This window comes from Coturnix japonica, chromosome 8, assembly GCF_001577835.2.
Source record: "Coturnix japonica isolate 7356 chromosome 8, Coturnix japonica 2.1, whole genome shotgun sequence".
Taxonomy (NCBI): domain Eukaryota; kingdom Metazoa; phylum Chordata; class Aves; order Galliformes; family Phasianidae; genus Coturnix; species Coturnix japonica.
The window spans coordinates 2,440,605-2,465,673 of NC_029523.1; the positions used below are offsets into that span (position 1 = coordinate 2,440,605).

Here is a 25,069-nt window from a genome sequence, read left to right on the forward strand (position 1 = left end):
GGGGGGGGGGGGGGAAGGGGAGGAGAGGAACGGAGCCGACAGCTCCGCTGCCAATCAGGAGGGAAAGCTGTTGGGATTTCCGAGGGCGAGTTGTGCTCAGGTCCGCTGAGCTGCAGCGATCAGCGAGCGACCCAGCGGGGTTGAAGCACAGGGGCTGGGAACTGCGCAGGCAGTGAATGAGGAAGGGAAGCCTGGTTCCGTGAGTCGAGCTACGGATGTTTTCTGCACGGAGTAAGGGCACGGAGTGGCAGGACCAGACTTTAGGCCCAGAGTTGCACAACTCAAAGCCATCGTGTTAGTGGCTGTGCTGAACAATACAGCTATGTTAGGCACTGACCTCAGCAAGTTTTTTTTGTTTTGTTTTTTTTTTGTAGGATTATGATTCTCTCTTCTTAGGATCATGGCTGTACACGCCATTTATTTTTAATATCAGCTCTAGCATAGCCCCATGCACCGGGCTGCATTTATAACAAACTGGGCGTTATGTTCCCAAGGAGAAGCGCTCCTTGTGGTCCCAGTGCGCCTCTGTAGGATGTTGGGCAGAGTGCAGGGATGAGAACATGAGAACACTGGGTCTGGGCATCGCCGCTCGATGAAAATGTTCATTGGTTACTGCTTGTTTCTTTGTGTTTCGCGCATCCAACACAGCAACTCTGCATAGTGAGTTCTAAATTCGCGTCGCAAACACAAGTTTACGCTTTAACCCAGACGTGGTTACAAATTACCGTCCCACAGCCCCACTGAACGGCCGCCAGAGGGATCCCCGAGCCGCCCATCCCCCGGGGCCCTCCGTTTGGCAGCGCTCACCGCGGATGCCCGGCGGGCAGTCGCACACGTAGCCCTCGGCGCTGTCGTGTCGGAAGGGCGGCTGCAGCGCAGGTTCGTGGCCGTAGCGGGTGGCCCAGGAGCGCTCCAGGCAGCGGCCCGCGGCGCACGGCGCGCTGCTGCACTCGCTGATGTCGGTCTCGCAGTGGGAGCCGGTGTAGCCTACAAGGGTGAGCACAGAAGGAAAAGAACTGATCCAACCACCAGCCCATCCCCGCCGTGTCGCTAACCACGTCCATCAGTGCTGCTTCTCCTCGGTTCTTGAACGCTTCCAGGGACAGAGACTCCACCACCTCCCTGGGCAGCCTGTTCCAATGTACCACTGCTCTGGACTCCCCCCCCCGCCTTCCAGTGAGAAACAGAGTCCAGCAAGCAGTGCGCTCATGCACCTCTTCTAAGGCCATGTGGCTTCATGCTTTCATTGTATCAGCAAAAAAAAGGTGAATTTATCTAACCCAGAGGGATAGGTGGTGTTACAGGAGAACCTGGGGCTTACCTGGCCAGCAGTGACAGATGTATCCATCAGCACTGTCCTCACATGTGGCGTTGTTGTAGCATGGATGTGACCAGCACGGGGGTACAGCGGTGTCACAGTGCAGGCCCATGAACCCAGTGCCGGTGCAGTTGCAGCTGTACCTGTGCACAGGAAAAAGCAGTCACTGCAGGAGACCAGGCTCTGTTCCCAAACATGCCCAGAGCTCACGTGCTTTTCTTAGGTTTTAATATAGAAATGTCAATTACTTGCGTAGTTCCAATATTAACAGTATCATTCACTTGTTTTCGCTAGCAATGCCATTGTTATGTGTTTAGACCTGAACAAACTGGGTAATATATACAAATACTAGAAAATGTGCATCTGAAATCATGGGGGGTCTTGCTGAGTAATGGTTAAGACTAAACTTCTTTGGTAATTTCTGTGTTTAATACCAAAATCTCAGATCTGGAGTAAATACATGCATGCTGGGCATGAGGGAGTGCCAGAGAAACACTGGCCTCTGGGTCTGGCAGTCAAGTACAGGCTTTTCAGTGCCCTTTTTAAGTAAGCAAAAATGTATGGCAGGGCAGTGTGTTACTTGTGTATGGGTTGTGCTTAAATTTAAGAGATGACTCAGTCCAGGTGACATTTGGATTGAAGATATAAAATGTAATGATGATGTGAATCAGAAAAAAAATGATTTTCATATTGATACATTTTCAGGCTTTAAAAAAATCTCATGCTGATCCCAGTGAACAAATGCACACCAGAGCTCTTGGGCTGCGCTGGACTTCTGGGCAGGGCTGGTCCTGTTAGGTGGAGCAGCTTCCTTGCCCTGAATTATCTTCGTTTACTACACTTCTGTGAATGGGCTGCAGGTAGTTTTGCATCGGGAGCTGTGTATTGTGTATATAAGTACCAGACAGTCTCCTAATGGAGTCTATCACTATGGTTACTGTGATTACTTTTGCTGCGCGGTCTCCTCCCCTTGACCCACCCGCTCCCGCTGTCCGGCTCTGCCCCACGCTCACCCCCCGGGCCGGTCGGTGCATTGCGCTCCGTGCAGGCAGGGGCTGCTGGCGCACTCGTCCACGTCCGTCTGGCAGAGGGCGCCGCGGAAGCCGGGCGGACACAAGCAGGAGAAGGCGGCCGGAGCGTCGCGGCAGGTGGCGCCGTTCTGGCACGGCCGGGACTGGCACTCGTCCACATCCAGCTCGCAGTTGACGCCTGGGGGGGAGAGGAGGGAGAATGCGGGGTTAGCGAGAGGCTCCCGTTGTTGCTTTGTTGTTTCGGGGTGTGGTTGGTTGGTCTTTGCTCCAATGTTTCGAGTGGAAGTGCCGCAGTGTGCGGCGTTTTGGTTTTGTTCTCTTGCGAGGCTTGGGAGAGTTCACCAAATACCTGAGCAAATAGCAAGAGCAGAACTTTTGATGTTAACTCTAACACAGGGACAAGTTAAATTTTCTCTCATTCGGACCGTGCTACTGTTATCTTTGTGTAGGACACGTGATTAAGAATTTAACTCTTTCCTGATGCTGCTTTTCCTGTTCTGCTCTGAAATTAGTACATTTAACTAGGAACTTTTTGTTTCTTCTGAAAATATTGATTGCTGCTATTATTTCTCTAATCTCTGGTGTATGTAGTCCCTCTGGACATAGCATGCTCATCTAAAGACAAATAAACATCCATAGAATGGATAAATATCTGAAAATATCTTAAAATATCAAAACCAAACGGGAAGCTGTTAGCTCGTAACTATTTTCACTGCGTTTAAACTTAATTCTCATTAAAATATGTGCACTTTTTTTCATCATACTGGTAGTTATGAGGCACGGTTACCATAATCTTAGGGAATGTATTCTTAAAACTTCTTGAGGTCACAGATAAAGCATGAGATGGGTAATGCCCCCAGCCTGTGCCTCGGGGGTTTGGCTGCCAATGGGGAGCACCGCAGTGATCCTGTGTGGATTTATGGTAATGTGCATCGCATCCAGACATAGTGAGTGATCCCTCTGCAGTCGTTGCCCTGCGAATCCGCTGTAATTGTAAGCAATGTGTTTGCAGAAGTGTGCCTAGTGACCGTAAATCTGCCAGAGCGTGTTAACAGCTCACGGCAAGCACTGCGAGCCATGTGACAAAACAAGCCCCGCTCAGCGGAGCCTCGGCCCGGCCAGCTTTCAGACCGTGGCGATTAACAGGAGAGCTCAGCGCTGTTTTGTGCTTCACGTCTTTAATCTATCAGCCCAGCAACCTGCCTTAGGCAATGCTGCCTCAGAAGAAAACTTCCCTCCCTGATGTGCCCAGCCGATGTGATGTGCCGCCCGAACTGGGATTCCTTCCCAGCCGCAGCGAGTCTGCTGTCAGGTTTTCTCAGTTGCGAGGAAGAGAGATGAAAAGATTGGATCTGCATTTGCACCTCAGTCTCATGTTCTGTCATGAATATGCTGAGCGCCAAACATCGTGTGCCAGCAGGCAGGAAAGGAGGGCAGTGCCGGGCACTCCTTAGCCACTCCGTGGGGCCAGGACTTAGGGAGATGTGTCAGTGCCATGTGTACCTCACCACACTGGTGCTTGGGATTGGGAAGATGGATTTTAGTGATGTTTATAACTTGTGGTTTCTTGGGAGACTACCTATACGGCTTGTTTTCCAGATGAGTCCTGCTGTGCTCTTCTTTGACAATAAAAGGTAAATGCAGGTGAAGGTGAAAGATGTGTGGCCCCTACTTCCAGTTCTCAGGGTTGGACAGAGGAATGTGTGGGCCCTGTGCAGCCCGAAGGGGGGGATCCAGGCCCCCTTCCCTTCCTGCACTGTAGTGTGGAGCTCAGGCACCCTGGGAAGGGGAGAGCCTCCTAGAATCCCTCTATCTGTATGGAGTGAGGTTGTGTCCCACCACCCAGATGGGGTGTGTTGGATAGCCTTCCTGATTTTTCCTAATCACCAGATCTAAAAGATCTGAAAGAGCATAGAGCTCATGCCTTCCCTCCAGCAGAATTCATAGAAGGAATCCCCTGTTGGAAGGAAATGTTTGATTTTATGGGGCGAGGTGATGTTTTGGCACAAGGCTGAACACAGGCAGGCACAAGAACAGCAGTAGTGGTGCTTTGATTCAACAAGATTTTTTGCCACTTAGCAGTTTTCCTATGTTCTTTTGGCATGGCACCGGTTTGAATAGCAGTGTGACAATCTGTACCAGCAACCAGCTTGTGGGATAGATGTTCCATGCTGGTAGCCTGACAACTGGGCGCCCAAAGGCTGTGGCAGTGTTCCTTTTAGTGCCTAAGGCATACAGTGCATCTGCCGTAAATACTTGCATGGTGTGTGTTTACTGCTAAGAATACTGAGTGAGAACTAGGATTCATCAGTTAATGATTTCCTCTTATTGTACATTCTGCTTCAGTTACATCATAGTAAGAGGTACTGCATGAGGAATGGATATAGTCCATTGTACCTATCTCATCTGACCCTGAAGCACTTTCTCTGTGCAAAAGGCATACCGCTGTCTTGGGCTTGGGCTGGTTTTTGGAGCAGTCACATGTCCTGGGTAGTTCACAGCAAAGCGTTTGAGAGGACTGGCTTCCTTTGGCGGAGTGCAGTGTGATAATTAGCATCCCCGGCTGTGGGCAGCCAACAGGCGCCATCGCCCGACTCTGCTGGGGTGAATTAAAGCAAGTGTAATTAGGCCAATGGAGGGAAGGAGGCATTTGATTAAGGTAGCCAGCAAAACTTCGACGAGGCAATTGGGCTTCATTATTTAACAGCTGCATGACACATGTCTTGTAAATAATTTCACACATGTAGAACATTATCATTGAAACTGCAGATTTCATGCTAAATTTTCCAGTCTCGGGCTCTTGGTGTGTTCTAACCTCTTCCATTTGTGCAAGAATTATGTGTGACATTTCTCAGCTATTTTAGGAAGTGCTGCAGCATAGGAATTGTACAGAATACCAGCCGTAGTCCTCGAAGCAAGTAGCAACTGCAGCCTGTAACTCAGGCATTTGGTTAACATTACTGCTGTAGAATTTACTGTGCATTCTCTTCCTCCATATCAGGAGCTATCACCTTTTTAACATCTTAGGGAAATGAGATGAGGCTGGATGACTTCCCGCAGTAATTCATGGTGTCAGGCCGGGACACTAATGGTTGGCAAGATCCCCCAATAGAGTAAATGAGGGTTTTTATTACCAGTGGGGACACCTCTGGGCTTTCATCCAGTAATCCCCCTGGCTTGTGCATTTAGCACAACTCACAGCAAGGTGCAGAAAACAACAAAAAAGAATGCTTCTGATAAATCATTTGGTTAAGTAGCCTTTAAAAGCTGCTGTTTTACTGCTGAAGGAACAGCCTGCCACTCCTGTATGGAGCAGTGGTGATTCATCTCTGTGCTCCTGAGAGCAGCGTCGGAGCCGGAGCCGTGTGGCAAAGCTCTGCAGTTCCTTCTCCTTTGAGTTTTAGACATCTCTTCCTTCCTTGGCTCTCTAATCTCCTAATTCTGCTTGTTCTGAGTGCTCTGCACTTGGAGTAACTCCACTTGTTTTTGGCCTAACAGCATCCAACTGGAAACCTGCAGAATTTTGTGATGAAAGCAGGGCGACTCCAGCAGGCTCAGCTTCCTCCAGCAGTTTATTTTGGTCTAAATCTTCACTTCTCTGTCTGGGCTTTTATTATTTTATTATGTTTTCTCCCTCTGTCTCTAAGGTGTAGGTTCTGTCTCTCAAGCTGAGTTCTTGGTCTACGAATCCAAGCCCAGGCCTCACTGACAGCGCAGGTTAAACAAATACAGTTTCCTGAATACCACAGGAGGTCTGGGCTGAGTCTAATCATTGCAGGGTAGCCATGCTGATTGTTAATAGGCTTCTCCTTCCTCTTGCTTTCCCCTGGTTGTGCAGTTTTCCCCTTGCCTGGCCCGGGCTCAGACACCCGCTGGTAGCAGCGGGGTGGCAGGAAGGTAACAAGCTTCCTTCAAACAACATTCACCCTGCTCACGAGGGATGCTAACTGAGGGCTGGCTTCCAACAAGAGCTGCGTCAGAGCTGGAAAGCTGCTTTTTACCTCTGACTTTCCTTCCTGCATGGGGATTTTGGGGATGGAGCTATAAACCGCATCTCTTATTTCTTATTCATTTGAATCACTTGAAGCAATAGCTGTTCTTTCTCCCTTTCTTTTGCTGTGTGATTCTTTTTTTCTTTGTTTACATAGTTGGCAATGTATTGCTAAAACACACCCCCGTTTTGCTTTTTAATGATTCAGTGTGCTCTTTCTTGCTATCCTATCTATGAATTCATCTTTGAAATTTGAAGGGAACAGCCCCCTGCAGTGATTCTGTGCTCTCCAGTAGAGGAATCAGGCAAGAAAAATCACACCTAAACCTTAAAAATGGGACCAGATAAAATGGAAGTTTATCCCCAAACGAGCAGTTTTGGAAACCTGGTCACACTTTTCCTTCTATGTAACATGCGTGATACTGTAGTTCCACGTGCATCCTCTGTTTCTGGTAGGGCAGGGGTGAGAAAGTCAACACAATTAGTCAAGGTTAAGACTACATAAAGTGTGTGTGACTTATGGGCAGGGGGAGGGATGGCTTTGGCAGATATAGTGGCACTTTGACTTTCCTGATTCTGTTTGGAAAGCTAAAATTTGGCTGTGAAATGTCTATTTTGCTCTGTCAGCAGGACGTTTTTATCCTACTCCCTCACTTTCTTACCCTTTTCTAGTCCTGCATATCTTTCTTTCTAGGCTTTGCAACTTCCTTCTTGACAAATGTCCATTCTTCTAGAACATCCTGCTGCAATTCTTTGTATCATGTGATGTGGTCAGCAGAGGGTACCTCTATGGGGGAAGGTGTGCTTTTTGGGATGCCTGGAACCTACTGCAATATTGCTGCTTTCCTTCCCAGAAAAGAAGCCTGAAATGAGTTTTGGAAACTTTTCCTCTGGCAAAAAGAAAAGAAATCTATCTGTGGATTCAGGCAGACTAAATGAGAAAAATAATAATAGGGGAAGTTTTGAGTTATAATACATGACATCAGTAGGACATATAGCTTAGGAAAACTTAGCAGAAGGAAAACAAAAAGGCGTAGCCATTCTGAGAATGGCTTGATGTTGAGGAAAAGTGATAGAATAATCTATTTGGCCTTGAGGTCCAGTAAAACAGAAGAGGAAAAAGAAGCCTGTTAGCAAGGGTGGATAAGGGAAATCCATTAGAAGAGAAAGAGCATGAATTGGATGTTTTGGAAGTTGCTGAAAAAGGTACGTTTGTTCAGAAAACAGAGGAAAATGAAAGAAGAGTGTTTTAAAGGAAAAGGCTCCTGCAAAGCAAATAATTATGTTTAAGAATACTGTTTGTTGTGATTAGCAAGTCAACCAAGTCTAATTAAGTCTAATTTTATCACTGTCAAGCGTAAGTTTTGTCTGTGGATGAAAAGCTCTGTATAACACTCTAAGGACTTGTATTTTGAGAATGCTTCTGTTAAAACACAAGTTAACCTGTGACAGTTTGATGTTTGTTGGAGTGCTCTGTAGCTTTTGGAAAATGTGAAATTTCTCTATGCAGTATCACTACTCAACTATGATAAGGTGTAGCATGCAATGTACCAGCAGGTGCTGAGGCTGAAGGCCATGTAGTAAGATAGGTATGACTGAACGCTTGTATGCATTTGTATAGGAGTAGCTCTTAGAACATGAAGTATAGTAGTTCTCCGCAACACTGAGAAAAGGTTGTTTAAAACAGTGCTTACCTGTGTACCCAAGGGGACAGATGCAGTAATACCTTCCTATAAGGTTGAGGCACGTTGCCCCATTCAGGCACGGGTCTGACATGCATTCATTCACCTCCAGGTCGCAGTGCTTGCCTTGGTAGCCTGGGACACAGTAGCAGGAATATTCATCAATCCCATCCCTGCACACTGCTCCGTTGTGGCATGGTCCTGAGCTGCACTCATCAACATCCATTTCGCAGCGTGTACCTGTGAATCCTGTGCGACACAGGCAGGTGGGCTTGGCCAGGCCATCAAGGCACGTGCCTCCGTGCTCACAGGGGTTTGTGTCACACTTACTGATGGCTATTTCACAAGTGGTCCCATTGTACCCATCTGGGCACTCGCAAGTGAAACTGAGGTTTCCAGCAGAACTTAAACAGGTAGCATTTTGAAGACAAGGGTTTGAGGAGCAAGGATCAGAGGTTTTATTGCAGAGTTCTTCTGTAGTGCCGAGTGACGTGTCCATACAACGGCAAATATCGTCTTTATGATCAGTAATGCATGTAGAGTTCTTTTGGCAGGAGTTTGACAGGCACCTGGAATCATTTCTCATGGAAAGTGAATCTAGGAAGGAAACAAAAAAAGGTCCTGAGGACTGCCCCAGCACTTGGACTAAACCAGAAAGAGCTGAAAATCTTACCACAAATCTGCATCTTGTAGATGTGATCATCAAAGGCCATGCAATTATCAAACTGAGTGGTGTGGAATTTACCAGGACATTTATGATTATTACTATTTTCTAACAAAAGTCATATTATTGAATCACATGTGTGCTTCAGAAAATCCTTGGAGCTTGGATTCTTAGTCTGAGAATCTATTTTCCGCTTGTTTTCCCACCTATGTGAAAAAAGTTGTTTATAGCACCTCCCTGCCTCCCCTGTGGATGCTCAGTTTCCTCGCTGCTGTGGAGTGATGTGGAAGGATGGATTTGGAAACCTACTGCTTCTGAGAGCTACATGGAAACAGCAGAAGAAGATGAAAGCATATGGAAACAGAAACCTCCATGCTCTGTGATGTGATGTGGAAGGGTGTGATGGTGTCTGATGTGAAGTCTGACTCAGTCTGAGCAAATGATTAAAGAATATTTTCTACTGCGTTTGCAGAAGGGGTTGTAAAGGAAATAAATATTTTGGTGGTTTTGATGGAGGCTTGGTTTTCAATAAAACGGCACGAGGTTAATCAGGAAAGGCCTCGTGTGATGACTCTCCTTGGCAGAAAAGTCGTTTTCTTTCTTATGCAATTAAGATTACTTTGGCTGTGACTTGTTCTGACAGACCTTCTTAAAACTTGTATGCTGCATCAGAAAAAAAATGGAAACAAAATGCTGATCACTTTGGATTTAAGTTGACTGACACTTGAGTTAATTATCAGCCTCTTTATAAACATTGATACATTAATCTAATTACTAGAGGAATTTGTGCCAAGCATTTTACTGTGGTTAAATCCTTTTTACGTTGTTGAGGCGTTTGGCAGTAAAATTCCTTGCAGTAAAGCTTGCCATCTACTGGGAAATCGCCAGTACTGCCAGAAACATGTCAGTACTCTCCATATTCTAGAAGTGCTGGAGTTATTAAATGCCTTTCTCAGCGTTTCTTACAAGGTAGGTTTTCCTTTTTTCCTCTTGAATAAGTTGACTTAAGCTAGTGATGCTCTGGATTATATAATCTCAATTCTTCATATACCAATCTGTACTTTAAAAGCACGATTTTGTCTACTTTTATTTTGTTACTATTTTTTTTAGAATTGTAGAATCCCTGAGGTTGGAAAAGACCTCCAAGATTATCATGTCCATCCACCTGCCACCCACTAAGCCGTGCCCCTTAGTGTAGCACCTAAATGTCTCTGGAACACCTCCCAGGGCAGTGACTCAATGGTGTAATACAGAATGGTTTGTGATGCTGGAACTGCATGGAGGTGAGTATTAGGGCAAAATTAATTTAGTGGGAAAGGTAAGATAAGTGAGGCAGGAGTTCTGAGGAAGCTGAAACTGTTTGGCCTGGATCTCCTTGCTCTCCTGTCAAGGAAATCAGTGCTTTTCAGTTAAGCAAGTGATACTGAGGAGCCTGATCTCAAATCTTTCCTGAGGACTGGGAGTTTTTCTAGGTTCTGTTTGAATCAGAGCTAGCACCTTCTTGTGTGCCTTTCAAAATATTCTGCTTGCTTAAATTGGTGCAGTCTAAAGTAAATTGTCAGTTCCCCCTTTCTGCGAATTGGATTAGCAATCAGCCATTTGTTGTGCACAAACAAAACCTTGCACACCATTAGGCTGTATTTGATAGACATGTCTTTCAGCAAAGATTTGTTCTTCCTGTAGGTGACTCTTCCCACAAGTTGGTGAAACACGTTAATCAGCGGCGTCATTTAAAATCAGATTTCAATCACCACCAATCACATTGGTATGAATTTGGGTTCATTTCAATGCTGTTATGCCTGTACTTTACTAATCATCACTAATCATCTCATCATGCTTGGGGGTTCCTTGTGATTCACAAGGCTGTTCTTCAAATGTGCCTTTTCTTCCCTGAAGAGAGGACTCTAAGCTGTACAGAAGCTCTCAGCACTAACAGCTTCAGGGCCTTTTTTACATACGTGGTGGAGATTTTTCTGAGCTTCTTAAGAGAGGCTGTCAATTTTCTGAGGAAAACAAAAACACTATGAGGAGATGCTAATTTCTTGATGCTCGTAGTCAGCAGCAGCAATAGTTTTACAGTGCTTTGGGCTTTGAGGAAGACTTTTTTTTTTAAAGAACTTTTGATTATAACATGAGGGTAGGAAGGGCTCAGATAGTTCTACATCTGGAGTTAGAAATTAGCATATCTGTATTGTTTTCTTGTTTAAGATTTGTCCTTGAGATTTTAAAACTAATCTGTTGATTGAAATATTAAGATCTGCAACTTCAGTATGGTGTTGAAATAGCATGTAACTAGAAATATTCAAATGTATCTCAAAGCATTGAGTTCTGCATGGAATAGCACTTGGCTCTGGTATAACTCAGCATATCTCCATTTATCTATGGTGTACTGTAACATGGAAGATACAGTTCATCACAACAACAATAACTTCCTTGCAAGGATAGTCTTAGAAAGTTCTGGATTTGCATTTATATTAAATCTTGAAGAACTAACGAAGAGGTGAATGCATTTGTATAATCTAAAGAGTAAGAGATTGGGTCCAGATACCTTCATTGTAGACTGAAAAGCAGAGATGTCTTCAGGGATCCGTATTTAGCAAGTGTTGAAGAAAAAGACATAAAAACATATAATTCTGGATTAAGCATTGCCAGGTAAGTGGCAGCGTTAGCCCTCAAAATAGCATTTCTGTCAATACTGTGAATAGATCAATTTTTTTTCTACACAGTTCTGATTTACAAACTGAAATCTCAAACTTCCAAAGCATTGCACTGACACTATTTCATCCCTATTCAGCCCATCTCCCAATATGCTTGTCTGCCATCCTAATTATTGAAAGCAATGAGCAGCTTATAGATAGTGTGATGCTGTCTCTCCTTGTCAAACTTTACTGGGGATGGAAATGCCACTCTCTAGGACCTGCCCTGTGCTATCCATGGTTGAAATTATGGCTTCATCTGCTCAGTGAGAAAATGTACCTTGGGAAAGTAGGAGGAAACCTGTAATAAACAAGCAGGAGCTTGTCACTATGGTCATAAAGAGTTAATCCTGAATCCCCAACTTCAGCTGTGTGTCCAAAATGGCCTAGCATGTTGTTATAGAAACCACTTTCAGGCATTAAATCTTGAATCATGGTTATAACCATAGTAACCACCACCACACACAGGCACAAAAGAAAAAGGGCAGTTAATTGAAATAGAATATTTTATATTGAAAATGCTTTCAGATACATTTGTATCCAAAACCCAAGAAAGGTAAATTAATAACATATCTGAAGGAGAAGCATTGCATGTTGTAATGCTGTTCAGTCATTATTCTTATGCCTATTTTAAAACGTTGCTCAGGAAGCACTTTAAGATTGAAGCTATTTGTGATTCAAATTACAGAGCACGTTATTGCATGTTATTATGAGTGTCTCCGTGCTGATCATTTCTGCAAGCTCATGCCAACTTGTGCTGCTCCCCGGGAACAAAGGATGCTATCATTTGCTGTCATTTTCCCTTGTTCTCGTTGTGCCACCCCAGACTTGCCTGTCTGTTTGACGTATGTTCTAGCAGGCTGTACTGCTGCAGCCAGGTGTGCTCACTCAAAGGCACTCACTTGGCACACTGTCCAGCTAGTGCAAGGGAGGGGTGGCTGCAGCCCAGTGGCTGGTGAGCTCTCTTGTTAGCAACAGGCAAAGGAGTCATCTCCAAAATTAGGTAAATGCTTTCTTCTCAAAGCCACTCTTTACTTCTATCCTAAATGATGTTAGCATTGATTAGAAACTGAATTTATTGCTGCTGTGCAGTCTCCGCTACTCTATACACTCTGTTGAATATAACATTCCTCTTTCATGGTTTCACAGTGTATCTGCGTGTCCTTATCTCCTAAATCTGGAGAAGAGTATAGATGGGAGTGCAATTTGAGGCTGTGGGGAAGTGATAAAAATCTCTTTTAGTTTAATTCATGCAGCAAAACTTATTCTTAATAAAACAGAGCTGGATTCCTCCACACAGCCACGTGGTGACAAATGGACAGGTGGCGAACAACTGCAGTACACGATGGAGGCAATCCAGCAGCCAGCTTCAGAACAGCTTTTCTATTATTTCTTCAGAGGCAAAAAACCAGAGATGATCAGGTGTGCTCAAAATCTAAAACAATTTAAACTAGGTACTAAGGATGCATTCAGTGCCTTTCCTGCCTGCAGTGCTTTGGGATCTTCAATAAAGCTGGGGACATCCTCAGCATATGGCTCAGGATACAAAGCCATATGTTTCCAAACTTATCTTGTGAACCCAGAGAAAAATGAGAGCAATGCTTGCAGTTGGGGAGGTACCACCTGCATTCACAGCTTTCCTGAAAAGAAAGGCAAAAACATACACCTTGGAAACAAGCACGTAGCAAACTAAGGAGGGAAACACCAACAGAGCCCAGAGAGGCTGCAGGAAGTGTAGTCACGCTTCTCTGCAAAACACACACCACAAAATTGACTTCAGGTTTAAGTTCTATCCCTGCATGTTTGCTTTTGAAAGCCATTAGAAGAAGGCATTTTCTTTCCATTTGGTTCTTCTATCCACTCCATTGCCTCTTTTCTTTTTTTCTTTTTTTAATATGAGAAATGCATACAGCAGTGATTTTGATGTACATTAACAAATACAGGTGCTATGATTTTAAATAGCGACTGCAAATGTTTGTAGCAGTGATGCAGGTGTGATTTCTTTTTCCAAGTCAAAGTTAGATATGTTTACAGGCCCTTGGTGTTAGAAATGCGTTAAAACAATCTGTGACATAGAGCAATAATTTCTCTTCATGCAAGCAACATTTTCACATTCACTTTGTTAGTTTCCAATTCAGAATCTTAAATTTTCATTTCTTTATATCCTGGTTAAATTTTGGCTTCAAGAAGACATGCATAAGCTCATTAGTCAAACATAATTTGGTGGTAAATGGTGGGGAAGATGATGTGGTCAGGTGTATCACATAGGCATACGCTGACTATTCCCGGTTCAACACAGTCTCTGTAAGCACTTGTCTTATAGCATCTGGATAACCAGGAGATGCCATCAAGGCACATTATATCAGATGCACCATATCCTTTCTGCACAGTCAAACCTCCAGCAACAAAATGCATATTTAGAAAATGATGTTTTTTAACATACACTAGAACAGGGGCAAAAACCATGACAAAACGCATAAGGCTTTCATTGATCTGTTCCCTTCTCCAGCTGGCTTGCTGTGCTCCACTTTGAAGTCTGTAAGGAAGCAAATGTTTTAAAGTTTGTAAGTGCAAAGCTGTGAAGTGATGTGTGCAGATGCTGGGATTGCCTCCAGTAGGTTCTCACTAACACAGCTGAGGAGTAAACTTTGCTGAAGCCAGCAAAATGCAGCAGAACAGCAAAATCAGCTCCAACTTTTGAGTAGCATTGCACTGCTGACACAGCCACCGGAGTGCGTGCCTGTCCCTCTGGGCTCCTTGTGTGCATAGTCCTTTTCTCACACAATTTGTTTCATACAATGTAACAGTACTCTTGTATCAAAATCAGGATGCTGCTTCTCCAGTCTCGCCAGACTTTAAGAAAACAATCAGCCCTGTGGCAGATGGGCATTGTTTGGCTGGATATATAGTGCACTGTGATTTCAATGTAGAGCACATGGAAGTAGGTCTGTCTTTTTCAGAGTGGTGAACTTCATGGAGGAGTTCGTGTTCCTGCCCTTTCTATTATTTACTGAATAACCCTTTGGTTATGAAATCGGCTCTGATTTCTTCCCTTTCTCTTAATCACCAACAGGGATTTAGAAGCTGTATGGGGAAAGCGGCAGCTCCTGTACTGCTGATTAGGCTAGAGCCAGATCAGAATCACAGATTTGTAGGTGTTGGAAGGGACCTCCAAAGATCATAGAGTCCAACCCCATGTGTAAAGGGTGCAGCCAGAGGCTTCACCTGCTGTGCTTCTGCAGAGCTCTGATGCTGAATGAGATTGGTGAAAGACAGCAGTGTGGTCATCATCTGCACCAACTGCCCTCATTGACCTCTCACAGGTAAAACTCAGTCACAGACCCAATAGAAGGATGCTATAATGAGGCTTTCAGTGGGTGAGAATGCTACAGTTTCACATAGTGATGAAGCTCCACTGTGAGTGCTGCACCATGATAGCTTCTCTTGCCTGCAAGAGCAACAGGCTGCGAACATGTTGTGGCATCCTGAAAATCTTCTGACTTGTAACAGAGGAAGGATTTGCTTCATGGCTTTCTATGAGGAAAGAATATTTCAATTCCAGACTAGGTTCAGAAACAGATGTTAAGAAGGCTCTGAGCAATGTGAAATGAAAGTTCAGGTTAGTTTAGGTCTACAGACTGCCATGGTTTCCTCTCTGATTTCAAGAACTGATTGCTGATTAATGGTAAAGTTGTACATGGACACACTGTGTAGTCTGCAGGGCTGTTGTTCCAGCATTCTCTAAAAGCTACCGCCCTCTCACTGTTCATCCTACAGTCCTAGAGAGTTCTGTCTGGACTCTTTCATGATGATGAACCAGGTCTCAAAAGGACCTGATAGCAAGGCACTGTAAATAAATTAAATTATTAAAAAAAAAAAAAAAGTGATATAAATTAAATAAAACTAGTATTGTGATTGAGGGACAACAGGAACTGCTTTCCTGCAGAGAGAGATGCATGAGACTTTGGAGGATGCAAGGAAAATTAGAATTCTTACTGGACTGGAGTCCCTGGTTTGACATCTGCTAACCCATACAGGTAAAGAGCTGGCTTTATCACATGGCTATTTGTGCAGCTCATTGTTCTTCCTTTCACTTCAGAGCAGAGCAGAACGGACTGCTCCCTGTCATGGTGTTCACAGCAAAGTGCGCTGAGCTTGTGCCACTGCCAGGCCAGTCAGGGCCTCTGCTCTCATTGGCTCTGGCTTGTTTCTGTGCAGTAGCGCTCACCAGCCTGGCTGAGTCACTTAATATTATCTCAGAGTTCATGGCTGTGTATGTCACACTGCTTCAGATACGCTACTGAGAGGACAGTTCTCCTGGCTTGACTCCTACACTGTAACAGACACAGCATATACAGATGTTTTCTGCCACTTGTTGCCTGCTGGGCCCCAAGCTTACACTCCCGTCTGGAAATCTGACTGCTGGGGCTCTGGGCTTACATGCATAGGAGCAGCATGAGCCAGAGCAGCAGCAAGGAGAGGAACTGAAAATCCTCTCAGCAATTAGGGACGTCTTTCTCCAAAGCCTTTGCAAGATGCAACATTGTAAAGGTAAGGAAAAACAGAAGTTGTTTTTGCCAGGTGCCAGGGCATGCCCAGGAGCCCACTGTGGGGAGCTCTAAGCAATAAGCTCCTCACACTGGAGGAATAAAAGGCAAACTGTTTAAACAAGCCTAATGTGGTGGTGTGTTTTAGAATAAAAGAGCTGCCCAGGAAAAGAACCAAGACAGATTTGATGGCAATAATCGTGATAAATATTAGTGACTGGATATCTGCTCTCAGCAGGAGCATTTTTGGCAGAGAGCTCCATGACAGGCCTTGCTTTAATGATCCCAAAGGGCACCATACTGTGTACTGTGCTGAGAGGCTGCAGAAAAGATTGGAAAGTAATTCTCAGTACTCAGCACCTGGGGATTCTCAAAAGCCATTTTCTCTTAGGATTCATTTCCTTTGATCAATGAGATTATTATTTATGGACAGCCTTGAACAGAACAAGGCACTGTTACTGTGCTCCTAAAACAGTGTCTCATTTAAAATGAATAAAATATCTTAATTAGAGGGTCAACTATGTTGTCTTTTCAAGACACATTGATATTGATTGGACCATGGTAGACTACGGTAACAAATATCATTCCATCAGTAATCAAGGGAGTTCATAAGCATAACAAAATAGGAAGGAAGCACTAAAATGTTTGTCCTTCAGCTTGCCAGGGCAGCTGGACCATCACCATCCATACAGACTATGGACTGTATAGTTCAGAAGTGGCTGTGTTTGTGTGGAGCCGTCTCCTTTGTGCTGTATTTCTTAATTGCATACATGCTTAGTTAAGTCATCTTGTTCACTTAACTAAGTGAACTGCATTTCAAGCTGAATTTTACCTCTGGATAAATGGAAGCATATTGTTCCTGCTAATAACTATGTAGGCTAATTTTGCCTCTGCCCTGTTTTTGTCTGACCTGTACTTTACTGATTGTTTGAACATATAGCCACAAAATTGCTGGCACTTGTGGCAGACAGGCACAGACTTATGGTCATCAGTTTGTAGAGGTCCTTCTCAGTTTACTCTTAGCGTGGTATGACTGTAAGTACATGTGTTGATTTCTTTGTCATCTGCTATCAACAGAAATTATATCTGTTGACTGGAAGAGGTTTACTTCTGTAAATTTTGTTACAAGTACCTTGTACTAACATTTCCCTTATCCTGCAACATTAAATAATACTGCTGTAGTTTGATGCAGTAGTTACTGTCTTTTCCATGTACATCATTTATGGATTGTGGTTGAGAAGCAGAAAGTTTAGTACCTAAGCAAGGCAGGGCAGGTTCCTGTTGGGGTGGTTACACAGAGCCAGCTGCAGGGCAATCAGCAGATTACAAATTAGCACCTTTGTTCTCTTGCTCCTCCTTAGTTCCTTAGGGAGCTAATGAGGTGGAAGGTGAGCTTTCTTCTAGCTCTGGAGCCTAAGCGTGTATCAGATCATTTAGGCACCCATCATCAGGCTAGTCTTGTGGATTGGGAGGCTTTGGTAAAGCACCAATGCTATGTAAGAAGTCGGTGCTCAGCTGCCAGTATTGCTGCCCCAGGGGTTATAGTGCTATTCTCTACAAATGGCTGCTACTGGTTCACCTGGACCAACTGGCAGGTGCTTCTCTGGTAAAGGCCTGGGGCTCTGCAGCAAAGGAAATGATGCTTCAGACTGTTTTCCCTCCCTTGTTACCTTAAGGTGAGAATGCAAGATGCATTAAAGGAACAGAACACAGAGAGCTCTGTTTTTTCTTGAGTACAAGAGCGTGTCTGACCTGCAGGAAGTGTAGTGCGTCACCTGCAGAGTGATGCAGTCTGTCCCGCTGATCAGCTGAGCTCTACTCTGCTTTGCAGTGGATATGCTTTCACTACACTTTTCAGGTAAGGCTCAAACTGAATGTGTGCAAGTGTAATATAGGTTTATAAAGTGATATTTGTTTTACCTAGGTGTATTTCTTCTAAGAATGAAGACTTCGGATTAGTATCAAATTTGCACATATGCAGAGATTCTTTAGGGGAGGTTTAATGTTATTCCTAATATCAGAACTCCCATTCATATCAGTAGTTATTTTGCAAATGGTTGAAATGCAAAGCTTTATTTGTCCAGTACACATGTGGACCTGAGCTTTCATCACTGAGAGGGCTGTCACTGGAACACTTGAACTTCAGCTGCAGAGTCCATCACTCTTTGAGCTGTTTTTTGTCAGCCCTGGCTGAAGTTTTTATAAAAGCATCTTTTATTAAAACCTACTTGGAATATGAATTTGAAAGAGCACGTTCTTGGTTGTTTGTTTGTTTGTTTTTTTTTTGGTTTTTTGGGTTTTTTTCCTAGTCTGCAATCCTTCACAGTTCTTTAACAATCTTTATAATGCTTTGTCTTGGCAGTTTTGCTACAGTGATTGAGTTTTCCTGAGTGTCAGAACAATGTCGATGCCATGTGAAGACAGTGTCAAGGCAAATATATATAAGTGATGCTTTGAAGGAGGGAAAGCACTGTCAGTACTCCACGGTGAAAACACTTAGGTGAGAAAACCATTACCACTATCAGCAAAAGCAAGTGGAGATATCTAGGTTATTTTTCGCAAGGTTGCCTTTCCAGTTCCTAATACCCTATCAGTAGGACACTGTACTGATCTAAGCATGTGGTGTGCTAATTTGTAACAAGCACACTTCATCAGAAGTTAGAGAACAGGAATTCCAAAAGCCTCTTTCACGGGGTGAGGTGCTATTCGTCTTCAGAGCAGTTTCCAGCACTGATCTCACAGTGAGCCTGTGAATTTGTTGTGTGTGTGTGTGTGTGCTGTGCTTTGTCTCATTTCAGTCTGGGCGGTGGGAGGGGGTGAAAGGCCTTTTAGTGATTTCTCGATGTCTTTATAAATCCCAGCTGAGGGATTTAAAAAATAAAAGCAACTCCTAAATAGCTTCCAGGGAATAACGTACTACAAACCCTTCAAAATGTTTTGAGTGGTGTTTTCAGGTATAAGGGTTAGGACTAAACTACTGAAAGGAGAAGATGCTTGGTACTTCCTAAATAGCCCGTTCACATACGTGTTGTTATTTTATTTCAAGAGAGAAGGTTGAATAGTTAGATTTTTTTTGACTTGTATCCTGTGAAATAACTGAAATAGTCATGGAAAAACTTTGTTTCAATTCCTGTATTGTCTATTTGCTACATGTAACAGCTTTAAATCTGTGTACATCAACCTTGTGTGACTTTATTTAGAAAAATCGTGAATTTTACCATAGCTGCAGAAGCAATTCTCTAAGTAAGCTGTTTGTACTGCTTCTAGCCTAAGTTACATACTGCCCAAGGTTGACTTTTCCCCCTTGCCCATGCAAGTTTCTTTAACCAGAAAATAATCTGCTATCTTTAATTGAACAACAGCTGAAGAGGTTTTTCTTGCCTAAGGCTGAGATGTCTCCTGCCAGTGCTCACACCTCAGCCATCACATGCCTCTAGGTGTTGCTGCATCTCACTAATCCTCCTGGAGCAAAGACTGTAGGATGCCATGTTAGTGACTACAGAGAAGGTGTTGATCCCTTTGTAGAAGGCGACTGAAAGTTATCAAATAAAGTGATGTACAAAGGTAGTCCTTCCAGTTAGCAACTGAAAACCTACTCCAGGTTTGCCTGTATTTAATGTAGGAATGAATAAATAATATATATAAATAATATAAATATAAATATATATATATATATATATATATGCTGTGGATGTCTCAATCTCCTTACAAATCCAGAAATGTATGTCTCCCTTCCTCTGTATGTACAGGCATATGTGTGTATAACATGAAGTGAGAAATGTAAGGTCTACGTTAGTAGAGCATGGAACAAGGAGATTGTACTCAGCTGTCCCACTGAAGGAGATGTGTTTACCTTGCCCTTTTCTAACTCGGCTTTTCCATCCCTAAAATTGAGATGCTGCCTGTTTACAAGCAGTGGCGCTCAATCTGCTTATACTTTGTGAAACACATGAAATGCTTCACCAGGAGAAGGCTGAGGGTGCTTTTTTGGGAAAGAAAATACAATTCAGCACATTTGCAAGGAGAGGAAGGGAGCCTATTCCTCTGTCTTCATGTGAACGTGTTGGCTTTTGTTATGTTCAGAACTTCAGTAACTTGAAAGTCAGGAAAATTCTTTGAGAGAGTATAAGCTGAAACTCCAAGTACAGCTGCAAGTGCTGGAAGGACAAATGATTTTTACAAGGTGAAATGAACAACCTTGAACATGAAAGCAAAACCCTTGCTATTAGCACAGGAAAACATTAAGATTCCAAGATTTCACTTGAGAAGCTGAACTAATTAGAGAAGATTAACAGAAATGAGGCATGTAATAGCTGGAACAGGGCATGACTGTAATATGAAAGGCTGAATCACTGGACCTCTCATCAAGGTTAGGATCTGAAGAACATGACTTTTTTTTTTTTTAAAAGGCAAGTGGCAAGTTTTGCAGGTGTTCCTGGGGCAGTTGAACAGTCATTGCTCTGTTCTGTGCTTCCCCTGCCTGATTCTGCCAGCCTTGATGTCAGGGGATGTTTCTGATTGTGGGGATTTGCTTTCAGGTGTATATTTGTATTCCTATTGCTCTGCAGTGGATCTGAGGTATGGTCACTGACTCTGTAGTAGATTGGTAACACAGAAGAGACCTGGGATGTTTATAGGAAGCTAGTACCATTTTAATTAATGTATTTATTTTAAGTTGGGATCTGAAATATACTCTGCAGTCTTTTCCCTTCTTATTTTCCATTTCTCAGTCTTTCTGTCACTAACTGGCTTCCTGCAAGCTCCTGTAATCTCTTAATTACTGAATGGTGATTGTCATTCCAGAATTGGTTGGACACATTTTCTGATGTAGTCCCGTAAATGACTGACACACTAGGCACAGATAAACTGACAACGTTTCACAGAACAGAATCATGGAACAGATGAGATTGGAGGGGGCTTCTGGAGGTCATCTGGTTCAACCCACTTGCTCACAGTATCAACTAGAGCAGAAAGCTCAGTGTGCACTTTCCGTAACTATGTCTTTAAAAATCCCTTGTTTTTTGGAAGCCAGACTTACCGTAAGCATGCGTAACCTCATGCCTGTGGTTAATGGAAGTGCTGGTGCTCATGAGTGACTGCAGAAAAGATGCAGTCATCCATGAAGAACCAGCATTCCTTGTCCTGATTTAGAGGCACAGTATAAAAGATGAGCAGGGCTAAAAGAAGACAAGAGAATCTGTCACTCAGTTGTCTGGATGTTTATAGTTAATAAAAGTAAGGAAAGAGTTCTTCTGCCTGTAGTAAGGATGACCCTGCAAGTCTTGCCAAGGCATAATTAAATAGCATTGGCAAGTTGTCCTGTAGGTTTCCTCTAGAACTGCATGTTCTTTTACAACCCCCAACACTACAACCTCTTCCTTCTTTCCATTGCTTGTTGGATCACTAGATTAGTCTGATGGAAATACTTTTATCCAGATTCCTCAAAGGTGTTTAGAGCCAATCCTTTCTTCTTTTTAATCCTATTCAAGGTTTCCCCCTAAACACCTTTTTTTTTCTGCTCTAGCATGGACAAAGGCAGAAGGTCTGGGATGTTTACTTTTTCTCTGAGAAATTCAGTGCTCTTTGGAAACAGCCATTTGAATACAGAAATAGCAATTGATTTTAGGCATCTTACTCTTCTTGCTCTTGTTCATGTGCTCCAGGATGTGTAGATGTTAGTCTAAATTGAATCAGACATTTAAGATATACTCAAGAGAGAACAGTGCAGATAGTTCTTGTTACATCAAGCAGAAGGTGTTTTTACACAGACTGAGGCATACAAAATGTTCAATACCATTAGTAGTGAGTAAAGAAATACAAATGTCAGTGGTGTTCAATGTGAGAGAAGGGATGTGTTCAGCTGGAAAGTCTGAAATAGCGTCTCTTGTGAAATGTGGGGCAGATATATTTCTTTTTGCAGTTGCATTGTAGAGGCACCTATTTTCTTTCTGCTCTCATGAGATATGCTGTTCCAAATAACCACACAGGCAGTGAGGAAAGCTTTGGGATTATTGTTCCCACCAATGCATTTCTTAAATTTTCCAGTACTTTAAGATAGGAATAACATGGAGTTTTAATTTCAACTTTATTTTAACTACTGTTTTGTAGTCTGAACAGAGATAGGAGATAGGAGCCACACACATCTTCCCACTCAGTATCTCTGATGTAATCTCAGATGCATTGATGTCATTCTCTGGCTTGGTGCATCCTTTCTCTGCACCACAGCTATCCAAGGAAGGCAAGGGGCAGCTGGAGAAGAACAGCTACAGTTTGTGCTGCTGTGCGTTATATCAGATATCTCCAATGTTTTTGCCCTTTTTGCAATTCTGGGAGTCAGCTGACTCTAAGGGGCACTGTGTGCTATGTGGCCTAGAGACTTGTCCATTGCAATCAAATTGCATCTTATGTGGCCCATACTCAACACTACCAGAACTATGCATGTAATTCTCAGCTCTGCTAGACTCCTTTATTCCATCAAGAGGATTACAGGCATAGTTCTGCAGACTTGTTGCTGATAACAGACCCTGCTCTCTTCTTTTTGCAGTGTGGGTACTTGACTATGTTCAGTTCAGGTTCTTGGATGGCCAGCCATAGCAAGGGCACTGCTACGTTTGTCCCTACAAATTCTAACAAAGCTTAGCAAAATACATTTCAAGGTACTGCTGCATACAGATGTCTTCTCAAGGGCAGACTTTTATAATGGGTGTTCTGAATCCTGTGCTGTGATTAGTCCATCAGTGGAGGTTACTTAACTTGCAGTTATTAGATCCCTACAGAATGGCTGACAAGTTCTTTCCATCCTTGCCTTGACTCTCTGTCAAATTCTTGTTTTCAAAGTTTTTGTGTCGCAGTCAGATTCTGAGGCTTCCTTGAGGAAGTAAGAGCTAATGAAGTGCTTTGTGCTATCCTTGCTAGGAATCCCAATGAGGGAGAATGGAAGCTGTCAAGGACAGTGTGAGCAATGTACACTGCCTTTTGCCTACTCCTATAGCTCCCTGGGCAGCCTGGATGTGAATCAGAGCAGCTCTGAGCTTAACTACATTGGAGAGCAGTCAGCTTTGGCATTCCCACTACAGAGGAAACACAGCAGTACATCTGAGAACTGAGGTAAGGGGAATTTCAAGCCATCCTGTCCCTATCTGAGTCCTTAAGCTGGGCTATGCCAGTAAGTGTGCTTCCCAGAGTCTTGCTCTCAATCACAGTGATTGAGAGTTCTTTAAAGGAATGCGTCCTGTTTTTAGACTCCCTGCCTAATGCAACTGAAGATGCTTTGTCTGTCTCTGATACTCCAGGAAAGGTTAAGGGAATAGAATCCCAGTATTCTGAGCCTTGGGCAGCCAAGCAAGAGCAGTGGAAAAAAAGCAAGGGCTTCTCCCCTGAGCATCCATCCAGGCCACAATTATTCCAGCACAGCATTTCCCAACAAAGGCTGTACCAGGCAAAAGCACTGCCTGGGCACTGCCTCTGAGCCTTGTCTGCTGGAGCAGGGACGTCGCACGCAGCGGGTTGGCAGCCCATGCCCCTTTTCTACCCACAGAAATATTTAGCCCTAGAAATATTTTGCTTTCTGTCCCTGCTGATGAGATTTCAGGCAGGCAGAAGCTGCCCTAACCCTGAAGTTGCAGCAGCCACCGCCGCAGACTTGCTTTGTTGATGCCTGGAGAGGACTGTGAGCTGCCTCGGCCCCCAGGAGCCCCGTGGAGCTGCAGTGGCAGCTGCGTGGTGCGTCACTGCCTGCCAGGCTGCCCGCGGAGTGCCTTGTCACTTGGTGTCTTTGTCAAATAATTCTGCTGACCCATTTTATGGGCGAGCAAAATATAATCGATAAGAAGTAAACAGAAGAGTCTTGCTGGGAAAAGGTTTCTCTGAGTGTTTTGCTGTTTGCTCATCTGTTGACTTTCACATATTATCACACTGTGAATGGCTGTAAAACGAGTGCAGTGGGAACTGATTGGTGTAACATGTTGGTCTCTAAAACCAACAAATTAATCTGTTGTAATATCTAATCCATACCTGGTCTGTTTTCTGCCTACCCTCTGTGACTCCAGATGAGTCAATTAGGCTTAAAGCCTTCCTGTAGAAGGTAATGTTAATATCAGGGCCTTTCTTCCTCTTCTGAGCCACCACAAAGAGTAAATGGAATAATTAGGGTTGCTTGGAGATTGAGGCAATCTAAATGATTTTATTTATTTATTTATTTTAATGCTGGGATGTGAATTGTAAAGAAAACAAAAAGAAATACTCTTGAGAGGTCCCTGGCTGCAACCCCCTGTAGTAGGATTAAAGGCACTTAGACTGCTGTTTCTCAGATGTATTATTGGATGGAATATGGTGTGTATCCAGGGTCGAGGGGAACAGACTAATGTGCATTGCTTGGTTGTTGACGCAACAGATACATTTGTTTGTATTTTATTCTTCAAACTTCAGTTTTTTTAAAATATGAGTTTATTGTCTAAACATTAATCTTCTCTTAGCTGAAACATCATAGTGAAGAATTCCAGAATGATTATTTATTACTGCATGTCAGGAAATGTCATTTGAGGTTCCTAAGAGTATTCCTGGTATCTGTTTTGCTTCAGTAGGGTTCTGGTCTTGATTCAAGTGTTTACAAGGAAAGAGGAGCTGGCTGCAAAATTAAGAGGGCAGTCAGTTTTGTTTTCCTCCATAGGCTTTATGCCTATATTCTATTGTTCTATTGGTAATTCATTTATTAGTCTTTCCTTACAGAATAAATTCACAACATGATGCGTCCTTAAATTGCAAGTAAAAGGAAAAATAATGTGATTCAAAAATCACGTTAAGTCACAGCTCTGTGGTTTCTAGCACCGAGGCTATCTACCCCCATAGAAGTGAGTGCCTTCAATATTTGGAGTGCCTGTTTAAATACCAGAAAATTAAGAGTAGGTACTTGCTATCCCAAAGGCTGGGAGTGAACTATTTCCTTGCTGAAATTTCAGCAGTGGTGTTGTGGACTGTGCACCGAGCAAGGCTGGCACAGGGCTGCCCATGCTTGGATCAGCCCTAATCCTCAGCTCTGTGCCATCTGCTCACCCTGCCCAGGAGCTGTTCCCAGCTGGGCCTGGTCATGGCACAGCCTGTACATCTTGGGGCTCCAGTGCATTGAAACCTGAGCTGGTGCT

General features: G+C 43.6%; 1 protein-coding gene and 1 long non-coding RNA gene across 3 annotated transcripts in view; one reads left to right on the forward strand and one right to left on the reverse strand.

Annotated features, from left to right (window-relative positions):
* LOC107317101 overlaps positions 1 to 9,197 on the forward strand; it is a 59,418-nt gene extending 50,221 nt beyond the window's left edge. The window contains exon 11 of the long non-coding RNA XR_004308177.1: positions 375 to 9,197. This is a non-coding gene — a long non-coding RNA (uncharacterized LOC107317101). The remainder of the gene's footprint in view (positions 1 to 374) is intronic.
* Positions 1 to 25,069, reverse strand: part of CRB1 (crumbs cell polarity complex component 1) — an 85,456-nt gene that overhangs the window by 54,818 nt on the left and 5,569 nt on the right. The window contains exons 2-5 of one of the 2 annotated variants that reach the window (XM_015869340.2): positions 8,035 to 8,619; positions 2,332 to 2,527; positions 1,322 to 1,461; positions 808 to 987 (exon numbers count right to left, since the gene is read on the reverse strand). In XM_015869340.2, the coding sequence (XP_015724826.1) occupies positions 808 to 987; positions 1,322 to 1,461; positions 2,332 to 2,527; positions 8,035 to 8,619 (1,101 nt within the window). Of the gene's footprint in view, positions 1 to 807; positions 988 to 1,321; positions 1,462 to 2,331; positions 2,528 to 8,034; positions 8,747 to 25,069 lie in introns of those variants that run through there. The other variant, XM_032446233.1, reaches the window with a different exon arrangement.